The sequence below is a fragment of the Coloeus monedula genome (assembly GCF_965178545.1).
Source record: "Coloeus monedula genome assembly, chromosome: Z".
NCBI classification, from domain to species: Eukaryota; Metazoa; Chordata; class Aves; order Passeriformes; family Corvidae; genus Coloeus; species Coloeus monedula.
Window position 1 is genome coordinate 13,682,984 of NC_138822.1, and position 20,844 is coordinate 13,703,827.

A 20,844-nucleotide genomic window follows, 5' to 3' on the forward strand; every position below is an offset into this window, starting at 1 on the left:
ACACTTTAGACTGGAATTCACAGCACTTTGTGTTAATAATGTTCATTTCCAGTTCCAGAAGAAATTTAAAAACCACTGAGACTCTGCTCACAAAAAGAACTTTTGCATTTTGCAGGAATAGACAGGCTTCATATTAGCCCAGTATGAAACCACTACACAGCTATGAGGAACGGTCAGTAAAAACCTTTTACCATTTTATTTGACCACCGAAGGAATAAAAAGTCAACAGTGTTTAAAGATTCACTGCCTGTTAGCCTACTCTTGCTGTCTGGTTTTCCCTAAGGACCTTGGCATAATCACATCTAATGACAGTAAGATTCTGAAAACTGCAAGTTATCAACTTCTGGAGACATTCTGATCCTCTAACTTGGATACAAGAGGAAAGATATGGGTTTTGTTTAGAATAAAATAATGTAGACATAAAAAAGGAATGCAGGACATGGTCTTGAAGATCGATACTTTGCAGATGAATCTACACAACATAAAGCTATGATTAACCTTTGCAAAACTGCCCACAAAACACATGCAAACATGCAGACACACACCCCTTACTGTGGGGTGGCGGAATATAAACTGGCTGCCTTCAGGCAGGAAGAAGCATTAGCATTATTAAGAACTTTGATCAGTTTGCATACTGTGTTATTCTACCTACACAGGAAGAAAGTGTTCTTACTTCAGTATGCTCGCTACCCAAGAACAATTACACTTTGATCATTTTTCATGGTGCATTATTTACCTACACAGGAAGAAAGTGTTCTTATTTCAGTATTTTAACTGCCCAAGAACAATTACAGAGCCACATCTCACCAAGATTTAATAAGCTAAAAGTCTTATTTAGCCCCCGTGGAAGGGCTGGCAGTTATTGGCACAGCTAGTTAAAAAATGAAGCCTAATAAATTTTACTGCACCCCCTTCAAAAGCCATAAACCGTTTTACCATCTATCAGCAAGACTGCGCCTGATCCTTTGTCAAGAATATCAGCAACAGTTGAAACTGAAGTTAATTGTCCTGTAAGAAAAAAAGAACATGGACACACTGTAAGGTTTTGCTTCAGGAATGAAGCCCACAGATCACTCTTTATGCTTCGTTACTAACTATCTTTCTTACTACTATCATTATTGTTGCATAATCATTGTAATAGTCATAGTAAACATAATCATCATGACTATAACAACAGTGTCTGGGGATCTTTGCAAATCTTGGTTTGAAGATCTGAGTATTGTTTTGCTTCAGGTATTTTTTTCAGTTTTAGGGATTTTTTTTCAATAGAATTTTGCTATAGTTCATGTATTTGGAGCTAAACACTTCCCTTTTCAGACTCAAACACATTGCTAACTTCAAAGACAGCTCCAATCATTTAAAAATTGTCCACAGGTTTCAAGAGGGCTGAGACAACCACAGTCTTACAGAAGAGAAGCTCAGCTCAGAGCCGGGGCACAGGGGTCTCTGAAGTTTGTCACTAGAAGTTACTGCTTTGGAGATACCATGTATTTATAAATCAGCCTACAGAATGTAAAAATAAAAACCTTTATGAAATCCTGGCAATCCATTACTAATTATCAGACTTCTTTGAAGTAAGTGTAACTTTCAGATACCTCTTTTTTGTTTCAACAAGAAATTCTGCCCTTTATTTATAGCTTGCAATTTTATTTTTCTGCTACACTCAAAGAATTTTTAAAAACTATAATGAAGAAATCCAGACATATGCATATCCTGAATGAGTCTAACAAGCAACTCTCAGGGGCTGTAATCTGGGAAAACTCAGCCATCTCTGAAAAGAATTTGCTACTGCAGTAACTAATACCTTGAGAATTTTGACAGGAACAAAAGTAATTAGTTTTTGCCACCTCATTAAGATGTCCATTTGTTCTTTACATACATAATTTAAATCTTATCCTCTTACAAACACACTGACACAATCAACATTGAAGAATTAGGTAAACACCCTAGAAGTTTTATGATACCACCTTACTGAAATATTTAACAGTTCTGGTAAGTAGTATCAGATGAATAATACATAGACATGTAGTATATTTGCCTATTTTATCAAAGATTAAGCATACTTTACTAAGTATACTGTAGGAAAGCAACACTTGATCTCAAAAACATAGTTTCAGAACTCCTTCAAGAATATAACAGGTTGCCTCTCTTCTCCCACACTCCTTGTAAAAATTATATGCAGTAATACAGTTTGAAACAAAGCTTCCCTATTTCTATTTACAATATGGCTACAGGAACTGTTGTCATAGTGAAAAAACAAATCAGCAACACAGAAAGACTGACCTGAGGTTGGTAATGGTTTATAAAGCTCCAGATACTGCTCACCATGCAGCATCTATATAAAGAAAGACAGTGCTGTAACAACAATGAATAGATTGCTTTCTCCCCCAAGTCAATACACAGCTATTTTAGAAAATGTTCAGAGCAAATAAATTTAAAAAACAACCAAGTTTTATTCTTCTGTTTTTCTAACTTCATCCCCAGTATATTTTCAAATATAGAATATTTGAAATTCAGAATATTTTCAAATAGAGCTTTAAGCTTTTGTGGTTTAAAAAAAAGTGTTGTGAACACAAATTAAAACTGAATATCAAATTCATGATACATCTCACCATAGGAAGACACATTATACAAGAAAAGTAAATTAATTCTTTGGATGTAAGAATTCAAAACACTGGATTTTTCTTTTCTAAAACAAAAGGAACTTAACAATATTACAAAAATACTAATTGAAGACACCTTTCAGTTACATGACACACAACCAAAATTAGCTACTTAACTCTTCCATACCTTTGCAAGATCAATATTTAGCCCTGGAAGAGAAGGAACACCATCAAACATTGAAGTTTGAGCAGGAATGACTCCAAAGCTGGGTAAACAACAGAACTCTTCATTTCCTTCAAAGAGAAATTTTAGGTGGTCTGGATCCTTAGTTGACATTCCCACACCAAGTGCATACAGAATAGGCTCCAAGTGAGTATATGTATACACGTTGGTAGCCAATTCACGGCCAACAATGCCTGTCTGGAAATTAGAAGTCAGTATAAAATAAAAATTAGAAATAGTTAATATTGAACTTGCATTCTTTCTATAATTCTCTATCACACAAACTTGACATTTGAGCATTTTCTTTACAGTCACATGTAGGCATAAAGTATGAGTATACCATAAAATATTAATGTATTCATTGCAATACAAGCAACCCATATGCAAGGCATTATACTTTGTTTCAAGCAATCTACTTCAAGAATAAATGGTGTAACTTCATACAGCTGCACTCCCAGCAGTGCCTAAGATTTTTTCTAAAACAAACCACAAATGAAATACTTAACACCATAGTAAGACTGAAACAAGGAAAAATTATCTAAAGAGAAGGAGCCAAAGCAAAATGACACTGCCCAGCAACACCCAAGCCCTCCTGCTTTTCTGAACAATACCTTAATTAAAGAGGCTTAACAGAACTTACATGCAGTTAGATTCTGCATTATCCAGTCTATTCAGCCGTACATTTTCCAACCATCAATAGGAAAAACAGAGACTGGAGTCTGGAGATGTTTTTTATTCTGCCTCCTTGCTTCAGTTTAAACCACACCTTTCTTTTTGCAGACAGCAATCCAGAGTACAAGCTGGCCAGCAACACAAGTGTCTCTGCTCAAGGTTTCCACCCAGCTTTGAGTGCATCTGGTATACAGATGTACTTACCGTGTCAACAGATGAAGAGACCACTGATCTTGTTGCATTCATAGACACATTCCCTTGAGACTCTATCTGACTTAGAGCATCACTCAATACACTTATAGACTCTAGACAAAGGAATTGAAAAAAAATCACTTTTAGATAATGATGCATGACACTCCAGTTACAGACACACAACATACACACAAGCAAATGAGACAGACTGGTATTTCTCAGTTCAGTTTTAAACACAGTAAATATACATCTGCAAATTGAGCACAGTACTGCATTTTACAAGCATCCACACAAAGTAGAGGATAAGTGATTTCCACACAGGTTCTATCAGTTCTGCACCCACCACTCAACCATGACACCTATTTCAATGTGTTAAGGAGAAGATAATGAGCACTATACGTTTCAACTGTCTGAGAAACGAATATCTGAAAATTACTACTGATTTTCTTAAAATGAAAATTATTTGCAATACAAGTCACAGGTCTAAGTCTCCTGACTGTTACCCTCTTTCCTGGATCAGACAGATAGATAGAAAAGCAAGTAAGTCTGAGACTGAATAATGACAAAATTATAAATGAGATGATGCATGGCTGAATTCAGCTATGGAAAACACAGGCCATCAAGAACGGCTTGTTCCTTGAAGCTTAGCATGGCAAAAATCATTATTAAACATAAGAAAGAATCAAACTAAAGGTGGTGAAAATCTTGCACAGAAAAATAAAAATGTGTTTAAATCAGAAGAGTGCAAAATCATTATTTAACTACCTTAGCCCGGAGTTACTGCCCTCCACTTCAAAACCCCTGTGCCCATACTGACTTGGATTGCTGCTTGAATTAACACCATGTTGCTCTGTAACACAGCACTACTCTAAACACCCTACAAGGTAACTGCATGCCCTCTTGCAGAATCCTGTTTTCCTAAACTATCTCTTGCTTACCAATCTCACTGACAGAATCATCCTAACATTTTATTTGTGGCCTGAATCTTAAGAAGAAAAGGAACAGCTAGGAAACAAACATATGTTGTCACCTCTTCTGTCAAAGACAAGTTTCCTCTTCGGATACAAGCTCTGTCACAATATGGCATGAGGTTATGACATTTGCATAATGTGAAAATGTGCAAAACGAGACTTGTAATTTATAAGAACCTTTTAAAAGGTAATCTCTTTATCCCTTTGTTCATTCATTAAATGAATAAAAGAAAAGCAATACAAAGCTACTGGCAGAAGTAAGAGACTGTTCCTACTTTTTCTGCATGAATCAAAGGAAGGTTTCACATTGCTTTAAAATCTTCACAGGAAAATATAGGTTTGACCTCCAAGCAAACCTGAATGTTTCCTCAACTTAGCATGATCACAAACCATTTACATGCAGGAATATAAAGATCACTTTTCATGGTGAGACCCAAAGATTAAGAGCATGCATTTTTGACAAAATGTCATAATTAAGACCAACAGTACAAAGGCAACCCGTACATTAATAATGGTGCAGAATACTACAATCTCCTCTTCAAGGAGTCATTTCTTCCAGAATGTATGACACGACTGGACTATAAAATTGGTTAGCTGGCTAGTGTCTGGCTGAATACTAAGATCACAGAATCACAGAATAGTGTGGGTTGGAATGGACCCTTAAAGGTCAGCTAGTCCAACTCCCTTGTAATGATCAGATATATCTTCAACTAGATCAGAGCCCCATCACACCTGACCTTGAATGTATACAGGATGGGGCATCTACTACCTGTCTAGGAAAACTCTTCCAGTGTTTAACCATCCTCATTGCAAAACGCTTCTTCCTTATAGTTAATCTAAAACAACCCTCTCTTGGTTTAAAGCCATTAAATCTCATCCTATTGCAACAGGCCCTGCCAAAAAGTTAAGTACTGACAGACTACAAAAAGGTGTCACTGAAGCCTTCTGTTCTCTAGACTGAGCAAACCCAACTCTCTCCACTTTCCTTTTAGGAGAGGAATCCCATGACTTTAATCATTTTTGTGGCTCTCCTCTAGCCTTGCTCCAGCCGGCCTATGTCCTTCCTGTGTATCCTTCCCCAGGATATAAATGATCTGGGCTGCAGGTGCACATTGCCAGCTTTTGTCCAACTTTTCATCCACCAGGATCTCCAAGTCTTTCTCTATAGGGATGTTTCTGATGCCTTCATCCTTCATACTGGGGCTTGCCCTAACCTAGGTGCAACGCCTTGTACTTGGCATTGTTGAAGCTCATGAGGTTCCCATGGGCTCACTCCTCAAGCTTGTCCAGGTCCCTCTGGATGACATCCCATCCCTCAGGTGTGTCACCACACCACTCAGCCCAGTGCACCCTCATCAAGTTTGAAGAGGGTGCACTCAATCCCCTTCACCTATGTCACTGATGAAGCTCTTACATGGTACTGTTCACAATACAGACCCCTAAGGGACACTATTCATTACTGATCTCCCTGTGGACATTGAGACATTGACCATCCAACAAACACCTTCTCCACCAGATCCGCATCTCTGTAATTTAGACATGTTAAGGGGGGCTGTGTCAAAGGCCTTACACCAGTTCAGACAAATGACATTCATAGCCCTTCCCTTACTCACTGATGGAGTCATTTCATCACAGAAGGCCATTGGGTTGGTCAGACAGGATTTGCCCTTGGTGAATCTCTACTGGCTGTCTCAAATCAGCTCCCTGTTCTCCATGATCCTCCCACACACAGAGGTAAGGCTGATAGGTTGGTAATTCCCAACTTTTCTAACTTTTGAAACATATGTTGTCGAAGGCCTCATAAAACTGTTCTGGTTTTTTTTAAGACCTTGGCCTACTGTTGTATTTGTAATCAGCAAAAGCACGTGAACTGGATCATACCAGAATCACTTAGTAACGCATTTATTGATTTTCAAATATGGAATATTCTTTTAAGTACTCCTGGGTTTATTCTTTATATCTATAACAGACATCAACTGTGTGAGATATGTCTGTGGTTCCAGGCCCAAACTTTTGGAGAGGTATCAGCAAAAAGTGTACGCTATTCCTTATGTTTCTTTATGCTTCAAGGTGGTTTTCATATTTTGACATCAAAGCTACTTTTAAGATCCTACTCCTTTGGGTTACCTGAAAATGCTTGAACAAGCTATTAGATATCATCAAATACAGGTAGCAAAACTGCGATGGGGGATGGGGAGTTCAGTTTTTATTTTTTTAATAAAGAGATGGGGAAAAAAATGTTAATTTCTCTTTTCCCCCTCCCTGAATTACTAAGTTACATAACTTTTGCAGGTAAGAACCCCGGTGCTAACATATTCTTTAAATCTTCCAGGGACTATGGCAGCAGCAAGCAAATGTAATGTCCCAACACATTAATTCGTTTCAGTCTCCCCTGCACTTCTGCTGCTTGGCATAAGAAGTTGGACTTAAGGTTATGATCAAATACATTGTTATGAGCTACTAATGCAATATCAGACTACCCAAAAAGAAAGATGAAACATTAAAAGTCACCGATAAGTGATGTTTGGACATTGATAAGGATGTCTTCACATTAATTTTGAGTAGCGCAAGGTTGAGGAGGAAAGCACAGAGTGGTACATGAGTTTTCAGTAAACACACAAGGATGTCTGAAATTAATGCTTCAGCAGTAGACTTAACTATGACAATTTGTAATTTTTTAATACATGACTCCAAATACTGAGTAAGGTTCTTTTTAAGGCCAAATAAATATACAATTATACCAACGGGTATAATTTGGGCAGAAACAAACCCAATAGGAAACGTTTTAATTAATGCAATTATTTTATTATTGGTATAGGGGTATTTTTTAAATGGCTATACTATCAGTGAACTCTAAAACCTTAAATGTTCACCACCTCAGAATGGCCTGTTATTATACAGCAAATCATTAGCAGACAGGAAGAAAAGATTAAGCTGGAGAACAAAGGTTGAAAATAGTCACAACAAAGGCCATCTGTTTCCAAAAGACTCATTTTCCAATACAGGGACATTGCACATGAACCATATCCCTTAATAATGGAGGAAACAGCACAAGTGTTTAAACCTTCTGTAAATATATATAAGGAAAGCTGATACTGAAGCTGGAACACTTCTCCTCTTATGCAAATTCTGTCTTCATATACACACAAAGTGTGCATACATATACACACACACCTTTGATACGTTATACATTTATTTACTCTATGTCTGACGTAAGCTTTTAAGATGTGCCAGAAGTCAGACAATGAGTTGTTTTCTGTAAATAGCTTCTAAGAGAATTAAAAATGCACATAGATTTCTAAGAGCCAATTACAGACCTACAGAATACTAGATTTGGCTGAAACTGACTCACATCCTCACAACTGAAGAGAAACCTGAGACGAGTGCCTCATGTGGGTCACAGACACAATACAAATTTTGCTTCCCTAAGTAAGAGAACAACACACTAACTTGTGCCATAGACACTACAGAATGCTGTGTACGGTACGCAGTCAGCAAGACAGGAATGGCTGTCCTCTGCCTCTACCACAACACAATCTCATTCCCTTTTCATGAGAGGAAGAATCAGACAGACAAGAGCAAGTAGTACACTGTGGAGGCAAGGAGAAAAGACACCAACACACAGTGCATGGTGCAACTATGGCCTACTGCAACTTGCACCACACATCCAGAAGTTTCTGCAACACACTTAATTTGGTCTTTCTGCTTACGTACAGAATACGAAGTTATAAAGTCAAGCCTCTCTTATCAGTATTACTAAAGATTAGCATCTCCAATTACAGGGTTTTCTACTACATTATAATCAAATACTTTATCTAACTGCTTTTTTGGATTTTTTTTCTACTGCATGTAATGCTTAGTACACAAATGCTCTTCACAACATCAAATTACTCAAATTAACGAAATCTGCAGGAAGTTTTAACTTGCAGATGTTAGCTATTGTACCTTTCAATTTTGAATGCAAGTATTCTAATTAGTTTCATTTATTTCACAGTCAAATACCTCCAAGCAATAAAGTGGAGAATTTGACAGTAGAAAAAAATTCTAATAGAACTAAAAATTCTATTCAGCTAACTTAAGAATTGTCTTCAACCCTTATGCTGATTCTCACAAATACACAATACAACAATTAATGCACAATTTTTTATTCAGTATCTGTGGCATGACGGTACTGGAAGGAAAAAAACTCTATCTCGGTTAAGTTCATAACAAAACAGAAGCTAAGGCATGGAAGATTCATGCCAATGTAACATTTACGATTACCTGACTGTAAAAACCTGCCATGTTGTACTGCGAGCACTTTTACTTCAGAAGTTCAAAATCTTCTTCAGCTTTTTTCTCCTAATAGCATCAACTGGCAGTCGTGAAATACCGTATCTAACGCTGAAGCAACTTTGAAAAGAAATCCCCATCTACAACATTTTTCTACTAGCAACCCCTAAAAATAACATAGTACATATGACAGGTTGTAGAACAGATCAGAAGTGATAAAGCTGGAATTATGTTGTTATAAATACCATTCCATAGCAGAACAGAAAACACGTATAAACTTGCATGCATTTGGAAACAGGGTATCTGTAAACCAAAGATCAGTAAGGTGACCTAGAACTACTCTTTGGATGGCTACATTCCCCAGTGTGCCAAGATGTGACAGAAAGGACAAAGTGTCTCCTATTACAGTTTTGGTACAGGCATCTAAAAACATATCCCCTAAGGTTTTTAACAAAATGTCCTAATGGATTTCTGAACCAACAGCTTAAACATCTACTGTGCGTTTAAGTATCTTGGAAATTCAGCTGGCATTGTACATAAGGATGCCTTTTTCCCTCCTGCCCTACATTCTTAAATGCTGGCAAGGAACAAGAGAAGTAAACAAAGCATTGAAAGAGAAAATCATTTTGGTCACCAGCCAAGGGAGTGATGTGACCCAAGAACATAAGGCACAGTAAGAACTTCTTTGCAGTGATATAGTCCAAGACTTAACCAGTGAAATGTTCACCAAAAACCAAGATTCCAGGGTTGAAAGGAAAATACATTCTATTACTCTATTCTGTCTGCATGCAGGTACAATCAAATAAAACACTGTCATTAGTCTGACTCAGTGATGTAACTTCTCTAGAAACTCGTAAGATAAATCATGTCTTAATTCTACAGGCAAGAATACAAAAGTTTCTTTAGAAAGATCTGACCATAATGAAGCAGTAAATTATTAATGTAACACATTTACAAAAAAATTCACTAGTTCTGTAGATTTTGAAGTTTCAGCAAACACATGAAAGAAAGCATTCTCTTCTAAGCTTTGCTTACTCAAGCTATCCACCAAGAATCAAAGCATAGTTTGGGTTGGAAGGGACCTTTAGATGTCAGCTAGTTCAACCCCTCCACAACTCCCCTGAGTAGGGATATCTTCAAATAAATCAGTTTGCTGAGAGCCCTGTCTGACCAGACCTTGAATATTTCCAGGCATGGAGCATCCACCACATCTCTGGGCAACTTATGTCACTATTTCAGCACTCTCACTGTAAAAATCTTCCCTCTTATATCTAATCTAAATTGGTCCTCTTTTAGTTTAAAACCATTACCCCTTGTCCTATGCAGCAGGGTACATCTGTTCCACCTTTCCCATACTTCTCACAGGCCTCCATAAAGTACTGAAAGGCTACAATATGGTCTCCCTAGAACATTCACTTCCCCAGGCTGAACAGCCGCAACTCTCAGAAGTCTCCCTTACCTTGGATGGTTCTGGGCTTGCTGGCGTTATCAAAGTCACACACCTTCTCCCACTTATCTCTCACTGCTTCAGGCGTCATTGGCTGATTCTTTCCTCTGACAATGGCACCCAAGGATCGCTCCCAGCGCACTAATGGGAAACATCAGCCAGAGAGTTCAAGTAACAAACAAAAGTTTTTTGGTTTTTAGGTAACTTGCATCCAGGCAACTACCTTCAAGATGGTGCAATAAGGGAAACATTTTAAGTACTCCAAAGTAACTCACAAATATAACTTCTAGCTGGACTAAAGGGCTCACTGCTTCAACTAACATTTAGAAAGGAAATAGCACTGGTTTTAAATTTCACTGTAGTTAAACAGACTTACTACTCTCCAGAAATACTAGTTTTAGGATACTGTGTACTGAAAAGTTGTAGCTAGTATGTATCTACAGACTATCTCTTCTGACAGGACTTTGACTATTAATGCTTAGGAACCTTCAGAAAGCATGGAAAACTACTGGGGAGAAGTGAACATCACTTGTTTGCTATAAAAGAACATTAATACCAGTAGCCAGCACCTCTAAATGCTCTCAGAAGTTGTATTTCAATACTGTAACCTGAGAGAAACTGGTAAGGCCAATGTGAATTTAGTTCCACAAGGATACAGACTTCCTGGATTGTAATTCTAATACTTAACCAGGGTTTGCCCTCAATTAGCAAACAGCAATGAATAAGGCCAAACTGGTACCTAATTAACAACCTGGTTTCATTTCATTAACTTCAACAATAGCCATTATAATGATGAAAAATTGTGGGTTTTCTTGATCAAACTGCAGATTTTCAGCTGTATTAAAAGCTAACTCCTTGTGAAGTGCACTGAGACATTTTGTGCTGCTGCTCCACTTCTTTAAATCTGTTCACCACACTTCTTGGAAACACTGTTCCAGTTACACAGAACACTTGCAGTTAGTTAAAAATGTACAAAATGGTTATCAAGTGGGGAAAAAAAAATTTAAAAGAAAACAAAATGACTTCCTGAATTAACAGCCCTACTTCCAACCTACTGGTGGTACTCATATAGGCTGAAAAGTTGAACAGTTCATGAAAATAATGCTTGCACTAGGTTCAATGGATTTAGGAAAAAAGTCAAGACATCTCACACACTGACCATTTTTTCTTCTTGTAAGTCCTCAGTATTGTCTGCAAGTTTTCCTTACATTCATATTTAAGCTGGTTACTGGAGGTAGTCACTAAGGAAAATACATAGGTAGCATAGCTACTGGTTATTTAAGAAGACTAATTGCTTCTACATGCTTATACACTAGCATTTTAATAGAAGCGTAAGTAAAGGTGGAAAGCAATGAAAAAGGATGAAATGAAAAATTAAAAAACATACCTGTTTATCAGCATGTAGTACTTTTATATCATATTAAAGTTATCAAGAAAAGGCAGCAATGTATACTTAGCACCACAAATTCTACTTCAAATTATGCCTGGGATCCAAGAGTTAAAGTTACTTAGGCAGATTTTCAGTTACTGTTAGTTCAAAAGCACAACAATGCACAAACCTAAGTTACCAGTTTTTCCCCACATGAAGTTAGATTTGTGACTTTTACTGAATATAAGCAGTTTCCTCAGAACCCCAGGCTTTTATTCATCTTCTCTGCTGAGTAAAAAATGTCTTGAGTATACAGGTTAACACTAAAGAAAGTTTGCACAGTCTCAATGTCAATTCAAAACACAAGACCAATCCTGAAACAAAGAACTTACGTTTTCCAATCCATCCAGCTCCCACCTGCCAAGAAAAAAAGACATCTCACAAAGCAAAGCTTTGGTAATGTTGGGAAACAAAACTATACTCCACAACAAACAATACATCAAAAATTTCTGAACTACTGCTGGTTGTATTTAACAGTTTAGTTAAGCACCTGAATATGATGCAGACAAAACAGTTTCTATCCAATATGAGTTAGCAGTTTGATGCCAATATCTATAATGAATATCATAATTAAGTAATTAATTCTTCCTGCAAGCTACTTTCTACGTTTGAATAATTTAGAAAACAAAAATGTCTTTTGAACTTGGTATCTTTTCAACCTTAAAAGAGTACAATAAGAATTTTAACAATGAAATTGGTAGCATTTTGAGCACAGACCAGAATTTGACAAGGCTGCTACTGCCTGAAGCACTTGTCAAATACTGCACAACAGATCAATATTTCTTCTGTCTATGCTGAGTAATTAGTTCACGCATGGTGATTTAGTTTCGGCAAGAAGTTTAAGACTGGACAAGATAAAACAAACAACTGATTTTGGGGAAAGGAGTAAAGGAAGGGAAAGAGGGATATGAAAGTAAAAAAAAACTTACCTCAAACAGACTGCCGTTCTCAGCACAGCTCTCATGGCAAAGCCAAACTACTAAGGGAGCAACATATTCTGGTTTGAAAGCATCAACCAGATCTAGAGCAAATCAGAAGGAGAATCACGAAATAGAAGCACTCTACAGTTTCACCGCATTATTTAGTCTAAAACCCTCTTTTGAACAGCAGCGCCAGAAGAATTTAATCAATAGTGTTGTGTCATGAAACAAAAGGACAAACTAAAAGAAACATTTGAAGATTCAATAAATAGGAACAACTCGTGAGATACATATATGCCGCCAAACCCCATGACATGGCTTCTCAGCCAGAGAGATGAAAGCCTGTTTAACTGTTGCGAACACTGTTACCTGCCGACTGCAAAGCCAGATAACCTTTCTAAACTTCCATCCAACAGGCAGCCTGACACAAGGACAAGCCAGCTACACATAATCCTGACACAGACGTACCCGAGCAATTTTCCTTTTAGTCTGCTAGTCAGCTACATAGACAAGACATTATGAAAATAATTGCAGCTGCTGATTGTTTAAGAATTATCTCACTTGGAAATGCTGACTTTTCCAAATGGTACAGGAAATTATCAGCCCTGCTAAATTTACATATCAATCCTATTTATTGGGATTTTCATTGACATCTGGCACAATAGAAAGCTATCTGAAAATTGAGACATTGTCACGGTACAGTATGGTTTCCAGGCAGCTCTTATCACATATTCTGTCCACTGTCTGAATAATAACTTTGCTTAATATCTTTTTTCACCTTTTAGAATATTATACTTTCAACAGCAATAGATACATAGCTGTTCCTCAGCTAAAGGTCATCAAGCATTTTTGGTTATAGCCAGGTTTTCCCAGATGAAGAGCTGAGAAAGCTTATCATTGTGAGTACTTATTTAGTAGCAAAACTAAAGTAAACAGAATTTCATTTTTAGAAGTTACATAAAAGTAGAAGGAAGTTGAATTCTATTTAAAATGGCAGTTGTAAGTGCATAGCAAGCCCATTAGGCTTTTCCGAAGTATTCCACTTTATGCCACGCACAATTTAGCCTCAAAATCTAGCCCTAGACTATTAGCATTAATGCTTGTAATCCACTATTAAAATTATTAAAAAATAGGTGGTAGAAGTTAAAAAAACCCCACAACCATACAGAAGATACAAACTGCGTTTAAGAGTTATAAGCAAGAACAACAATATGTGGATCAAGTTGAACATATATAACAATGTATGGGAATGTACAGCAATGAAAAAGCGTAGGTGCTTGCAGACACCTGAAGACAAAGAGTCAGATAACAAGGATAATTTGATAAGACATCTGAAAATGCTTTTAAAGTTGTGTTCAAAGGTGTTCGAATCTTTTAAGAGTATTTGAAAAACTGGACAGGGGTGGAGTGAACTAGATAACAAATGAATCATCAGAGCTGAAAGTATCTTACAGAGAGACCAAAGGATCCCACTCTTCTTAAAATGACTAAGAAAGAAAATTATGAGATGTTTTTATCATCCTATGTAGATTAAGTATCTTCCGAACATGCCAGCTACTGTACTCCATTTTATACTGCATGCTCGATGTATTTGGATCTTCTATAAACAATTGCAATAAATCACTGTAACCTACAACATATAAGACTGCTAGAGTCATGACCATCTGGAGTATTTAGATCTAAACCAGGTTACATCAGTCAGAAAAATCAAGCATTCGATCTGTGCATAACATACAGAATATATTACTCTCCAATACCCTGTCTATCAGTCTGACAAATGTGATGATTTCCTTGGCTTTGAAATCTGCCTATCATCAGGGAAAAGGTCAGGAGCAAAATGAAATATGCTAATTCCAGAAGATATTCTGAGAGCAATTTCCTTTTACAGACTTTTTTTTTTCCAAATTATTTTTCTTTCTTCTGTTCATTTGCCAAAGTAATTAGCCAGTCTATTTATACTAAATTTACACTTACACAGAACCGTCTCCTAAAATGTTCCTTACACTGACTTCCCAATGCAATACTCTGTTAAAATCTGTTAAAACAAAGATTAGTACCTGTGCAATAAGGAAAAATTAGGCAACTCAGTTCACTATAATCTCCTGCTGATCATGGAACCACTAAGTACACACATGACATGTTGTGCAAAAATTCAGTATTTTGCAATGAGACAACACTGTAACAAGTGCAGACATCTTGTGCACATGCCTGACTGCACATGTGATGAAACAAACAAGCCTTTCCACTACTGTAGGAGGATCTTGAAAGAGATTACAATTGAAGAGCCTTGCCACATGAAAGTGCTTTTGCAAATGAGAAAACTTGCTTCGTATCTTGTGGCAGAAAGTAAGAATTCCTCACAACAGACAAAGCAAGTAACAGTTCAGAGACAAAAATATAATAGGAACAATGAATTTGTAGCATATGAAGTGTGAAGAACTTGCATTTTCTAAGAGATAAGAAAGTTTGTTGTGCTTCAATTCACTAAAAATTATCAGAACATGTAGATTTTAAATGATTCACCTTGTGGCATGACGGTCTGGGTCAGCCTGGATCCAGCAGTAGGAGCTATTGTGTTGCAGTGGATGTTATACTTCCGACCTTCAATTGCAATTGTGTTTGCAAGACCCAAAAGGCCAAGTTTTGCAGCACTGTAGTTTGCCTGACCAAAGTTTCCATATATTCCAGCAGCTGAGGATGTCATAATTATTCTTAGGGGAGAGGAGAGGAAAAAAATTAAGTTATTTCTTCAAGTGATTTGATTCCACAAAAAAGCATTTTCCAGCTTTGGCATTATAGTCTCCATATTCCACAAAACAAAGCATGCAAATAAGAAAAGATTATTTGTTGCTTTCGCTAACAATCAGGTACCTATTTAATATTTGATGGATAGCAATCATCTGAAGCATTGTCAGAGTAGCAGAAAATGAACAAAGTCATGAGGCTTTCTGAGTTATACTGCAAAACTAGGAAGGACACTCTGTGACACTGGGTCCAGTATAGAGAAAAGTAATTTCTTTTCATTTCTAACAGTTTTCAGGTGGTGTTATTCTTACAGCTAATAATGTTTCAGCACTCAGAAGAAAATTATTTTACTGAAAATTATTTCCCTTATTATTATCTACCTGGTAATACCTGAAGATCCATTCTCACAGAATTCACATTCAAAGAATTCTAACAGGCATTAAATGCATGACAGAAGAAGACAAGAAAGTCTTGTTCTTTGCTGTCCCCATTATTCCTTCGGAGGTGAATGAACTACTCACGTGAGAGCTCTAAAACCACTGTAGTTCACAGCTGGTTTGAGGCAAGCAAAAGTTGTGCTGCAGGTCATCTCAATTCAAAAGAAATGGGTCTACATATTCACTTTTAAAGGAAGCCTTATCAGATTCTGTTCAAATCTACTTGTAAACATACTGCATAGCAGGGATCAACATATTTAATTCTTTTTATCTGCCTCACTGCCAATAATCTAATGCTTTTTAGTCTAAGTAAAGAGACGTGTTCCAAGTACTGGCTCAATATGATGAAGATGAAAAAAGCTACAAACTCTATGTAAAGCAGGCATTTTGCAGGTGGCACATGTCTATACATAAACTGCAGAAGCACTCACTACCACTGTTACCTGAGAAAATACAGAAAAGAAGACAAGGGAAGCATTTTCCTAAAAGGATGCAACTCTAGACTTAAGCTGTTTTTGAAGAAGTAATTTAATTTTCAACTCCCAGACTTAAGACTTCTGCTATCCTCACAGTTCACTTCCCTGGATGAGAACGAAAGTTATTTAGGTCACAGGATGAGAAAACAGCTCACACAGTTTTCAGTATGTGGGTATGGCTAAGATTAATACAATCACATAAGTGCTTTGATAAGGTTTTTGATAAAACCACAAAAATGAAAAAATTTAGAAGATCTGATTTCACTGCACTCTTTTTGAGTTAATACATACCAAAACAGACTAAGAACAATCCCATAACTTTTAAGAAAAGTACATTTGTCTAAACAGTTAAAACTAACAAACAAACAAAAAAACCCATAACCTACAAGCAGAACTGCATGTACCAGTCATTTGAATAAGAAGGAGCACAACAAGAGTCCCTTAAACTTGCCGTAACATACAAGTAACAAATATTTCTAACCAGTCCTCATTAATAGACATGGTATATTTATAGTCTTACAACTTTTGTTTGGGATAGTCAGAAAAGACATTTCAACTTATTTTGCTTCAGCCCCGAGAAAGTGAAAGAAAAGAATGCAAGACTCCTCCTTCACTGTTTGGGCATGCATCAGTCTGTTACACCCTACTGAAAATCGCAAAACAGAAGACACATTTTTACCTGCCAAATTTCTGATTTTTCATGTGATTCCATGCAGCTCGGGTGACCAGGAACGATCCCCTCAAATGAATTCTATGAATTATATCTAGGAACAAATTGATATCAGTTTAATAATTCCAGGATTTGGCTCCCGACTTGAAATGCAACATGTGTCTTCTTCATGACAAAAACCACACTTTTTTCACACTCCGAAACTGTTACTAAAAGAATGATGGGCCTTTTTTTTTTTCTCTTTACAAGCCATTTTTTAGTGCCTGCCTGAACATACACTGATTATGAGGGGGCTGCCCACACACACTGCCTCTTGGATGGGGCCCTCCTGTACAGAATTCAAAACCATTCAAAATTCCTGCACTTAAGCAGACTCAGAGAAGAACTACAGAAGATAGACTATCTTTGTAGAAGTCTTCTCCACTGGCTAACTACCATCCACCATCTCATGGCACATGAGCTTGCTTTCCTCTCTAGTTAGTTCAGAGTCTTTTAAGCCTGTTTTGTATTCAGCCACTCAGTGCTGACCCGAGGAATGTTCTGCTCATAGAAACTATTTTGTGTCATCACATGGCTCTTCTTCTTACTGCATTTGGCAACCAGTAGTGGGGAAGAAAAGCCCTTCGGCCCCTTTGGGACTACATACACCTACCACGCATTGCAGCACAGACCTGGTTTGCACACTGAACGCGAGCAGCTTGTCACTAAGCTTGCAGGGCAAAAGGTAAGCCTTTCCTGCCTTCTCTTCTCTCTTGTTCCAGTGGGAGGAATGTACCTGTCACCTTTCACACAGAAAGTACATTCTGCAGCCATTTTAAAATCAACTCACCCCAGTCTTCATCACTTATCCGAACAAATGAACGGTCTCTTAGGATCCTAAATGCAACATTAGGAAAACAAAACAAACACAAGATCAACATTTGTTTATATTAAAGGGACAGCCCACACTCAAAAAGGACAAAACCGACAGGTATACTCACCCAGCATTGTTTATAACAATATCTGAAATTAAAAAAAGGAAACTAATTCAATGCACTGATAAAATACAAGCCTGTTTCTATTTTCCTCCCACTTCTAAATATATACAGACAAGAACACTGGACATATACATCATATTCCATATATTCTATAGTTCTTGTCCTGATTAATGAATTCTACCCTTGGAAAATAATTACAACATAATCCTTCAGGACAGGTAAGTCTCAACCTGACAGGGACATCAATGGGACCAAGCCTGACAGGGAGGCATAGCTATGAAGTGCTGGCCACTTAGGAATCCAATAACGGCAGGATGCAACCATCCTGTACCATTTTGAAGCCTGCTTTGAATTTCAGAGCGCCCCAATTATGCAGTTTGTGCCACCATCTTTGTTGCAGCAGCCCAAATGATAAGTGGAGGAACTAGAGTCACAAAGCTGATAAAGCAACCTGGATCATAACAATTTCTTGTCAGATATTTAATTAGGTTCCTGTTGGCTTTGATTACATGTACTTTTAGCCATTTAACCCTGAGTTAAAATCACCAAGTGGTTTTAAATAGTGGCAATTGCATGGTTAAAAAGAACTTTAACTGTTAGATAAAATACCTCAGGGTCTTCTTTTTTCATTTCATTTAATGCGTTTTGACATTATATAAGCAGAAGAGCTTCCAAAACAGAAAGCAACATTATTTATGCTAATTCTATGCAGCTAGTTGTAACACTTCACAGACTCTGTGTTTTGTGACAGAAATTGTTAACCATTACTGGAGCTCCAAAATTCTGAAGGGCAGGAAAAGAAGAATCATATACTAAGCTTTAAACTTCAGCAAAAACCACCAAAAAACCCAGAAAAGCTGACCATTCAGATTAAAAGCTAAAAGCCCCTTATTCACATTTCAGTGACCAGAGGCATCGGGATTGGTGTGTACTACTGTTATCACACAGTTCATACATGTGTTGTTTATAATGGCTTTGCCTTTGCAAACAAGTTTCAACAAAAATTAAGCAACGGTACCTATCCTCCCAAAAGCCTCAAGGGCTGTCTTCACAAGCTTTTCACCATCTTCCACGGAATCTGTAAGAAAGAAGTACAAATTCCACAGAGCTAAGAAAAATAAATTGTGTACAACCCCAGTGAAAACTAAATTCAAATTCAGCCATTATCTGCACGCGGCCTAAAGCAAATCCCACAAAGTAAGTCTAAATGGCACAACACTTGACATTGCAAGAAAAACATGAAGCAAAGCAAGCAAGAATCATCCATTCCCATTTTGCTGCTGAAAACTCCAGATGGACAGCTGCTTAATACTTCAATGTCAAAAAATCAGATAACAGAGAAGGGCATTAGTGAACAAATCTTAATTAAAAGAAGCAATTGATGCACTTGCTTTTAGCATCTGTCTTCCCACTCCATATGATATTATATTTGTTTAATCTATATGTTATTGTCAAGCTGGTAGTAGTCTTTCACTAAGAAACATCAACTTTTTAGTTAACATGTCCACTACTCCTACAGATAAAACATTACACTGATCTGGAAAAATAACATACCATAATTGGGTACTGCTTTCCCTCCTTTTGCTCTGATTTCATCGACAACTTTGTCAGCAGCTGAGGAGCTTTTGCCATATCCCTTGAAATCACCTCCAAGATCATTCACTGTGCATGACAAAGAAATGAAATTTTTGTTGTTAACACTCAAGACTTCATGGTCTGTCCTTACCTCATTATCACACTGGAGGTTACAAGGAGTATTAATAAAGACTGCTGCATCTGGATCTTACTGAAAACCAGAGACAACAAAAAAATAGTAGGACACATGATTTTTTTTTTTTAAAGCAGTGCAACATACATTATTTCTTTTTCTTTAAATAACACGGAAAATAGAACTTTTTTTTCCCCTCCACCATGTATTCAACCTGCTTGCCCTGCCCAGGCTACCTCTGTAATTGTGTTGTAGTTCAGAGATTAAGATCTAGATTATACCCCAATCACAGGCAATTTATTCCAGTCTCTAACTATTGCATGAACTGTAAGCAAGACTACGAAGACTTTGTTTCTGTTTAATAGAGTAGCCAAACTGTTACTAGTCAATACCACTAAATAAGAGATCCAGCAGTCTAAACAAAGTGAGAAGTGCCTGCTCTGGAGCTTCAGATCCTGCTCCTGTGGGATAGGAGGCCCACCTGACACACAGAGCTGTTCTGGGCTGCTCTCCGCACTGGGGGACACGTCACTAACGGCAGCTGGAACGTACCATCGCCACACTCTGCTGCACTCCTGTATTTGCACATCCAACAGCTTCATGGAATTACCAGGGGAACAAAAACACTCCCAAAAAATCCCAAAAACATTGTATTTGGACAAAGAACTTCAAAAAATGGTAGGAAGTTTTGTTCAAAGGGGTTCAAATTGGAATTGTAAGAAAGCCAGAACTGACTGAATTTACATGCAACACTGGTATTTTGCTAAATGATCTTCTGAAATGGTGAATTCCAGCTTCTGCCTCCTAACCTCAAGAAGCCAGACACAATGAAAGCCACAAAATATGCAGGATGCTCTTGCTGGTCTTGATGATAAACAGCAATGGCAAGTCTGTTGTATTATCACAAAATGAAATAGACCCACTTTATGCTTTTTTTTTAACTCTCCATGTAAAAAGGAACACAGCTTGCATGACACATCACAAAATCATTCTATATTACCCAGATCAAGAAGTCTCATCTGGAATCCTATATGCAGCTTTGTGAGCAGCACTTCAAGAGAAATGTAGAAACACTGCAGAAAATTTACGTAAATGAACACAC

At 37.3% G+C, this 20,844-nt stretch overlaps 1 protein-coding gene across 1 annotated transcript in view; it reads right to left on the minus strand.

The window, feature by feature from the left end:
• Positions 1-20,844, minus strand: part of HSD17B4 (hydroxysteroid 17-beta dehydrogenase 4) — a 64,262-nt gene that overhangs the window by 37,954 nt on the left and 5,464 nt on the right. Inside the window, exons 3-15 of the mRNA XM_082302150.1 lie at positions 19,589-19,696; positions 19,053-19,112; positions 18,038-18,059; positions 17,887-17,933; positions 17,067-17,151; positions 15,253-15,440; positions 12,739-12,830; positions 12,142-12,166; positions 10,393-10,521; positions 3,703-3,803; positions 2,791-3,024; positions 2,284-2,335; positions 937-1,008 (exon numbers count right to left, since the gene is read on the minus strand). Coding sequence (XP_082158276.1) covers positions 937-1,008; positions 2,284-2,335; positions 2,791-3,024; positions 3,703-3,803; positions 10,393-10,521; positions 12,142-12,166; positions 12,739-12,830; positions 15,253-15,440; positions 17,067-17,151; positions 17,887-17,933; positions 18,038-18,059; positions 19,053-19,112; positions 19,589-19,696 — 1,215 coding nt within the window. The remainder of the gene's footprint in view (positions 1-936; positions 1,009-2,283; positions 2,336-2,790; positions 3,025-3,702; positions 3,804-10,392; positions 10,522-12,141; positions 12,167-12,738; positions 12,831-15,252; positions 15,441-17,066; positions 17,152-17,886; positions 17,934-18,037; positions 18,060-19,052; positions 19,113-19,588; positions 19,697-20,844) is intronic.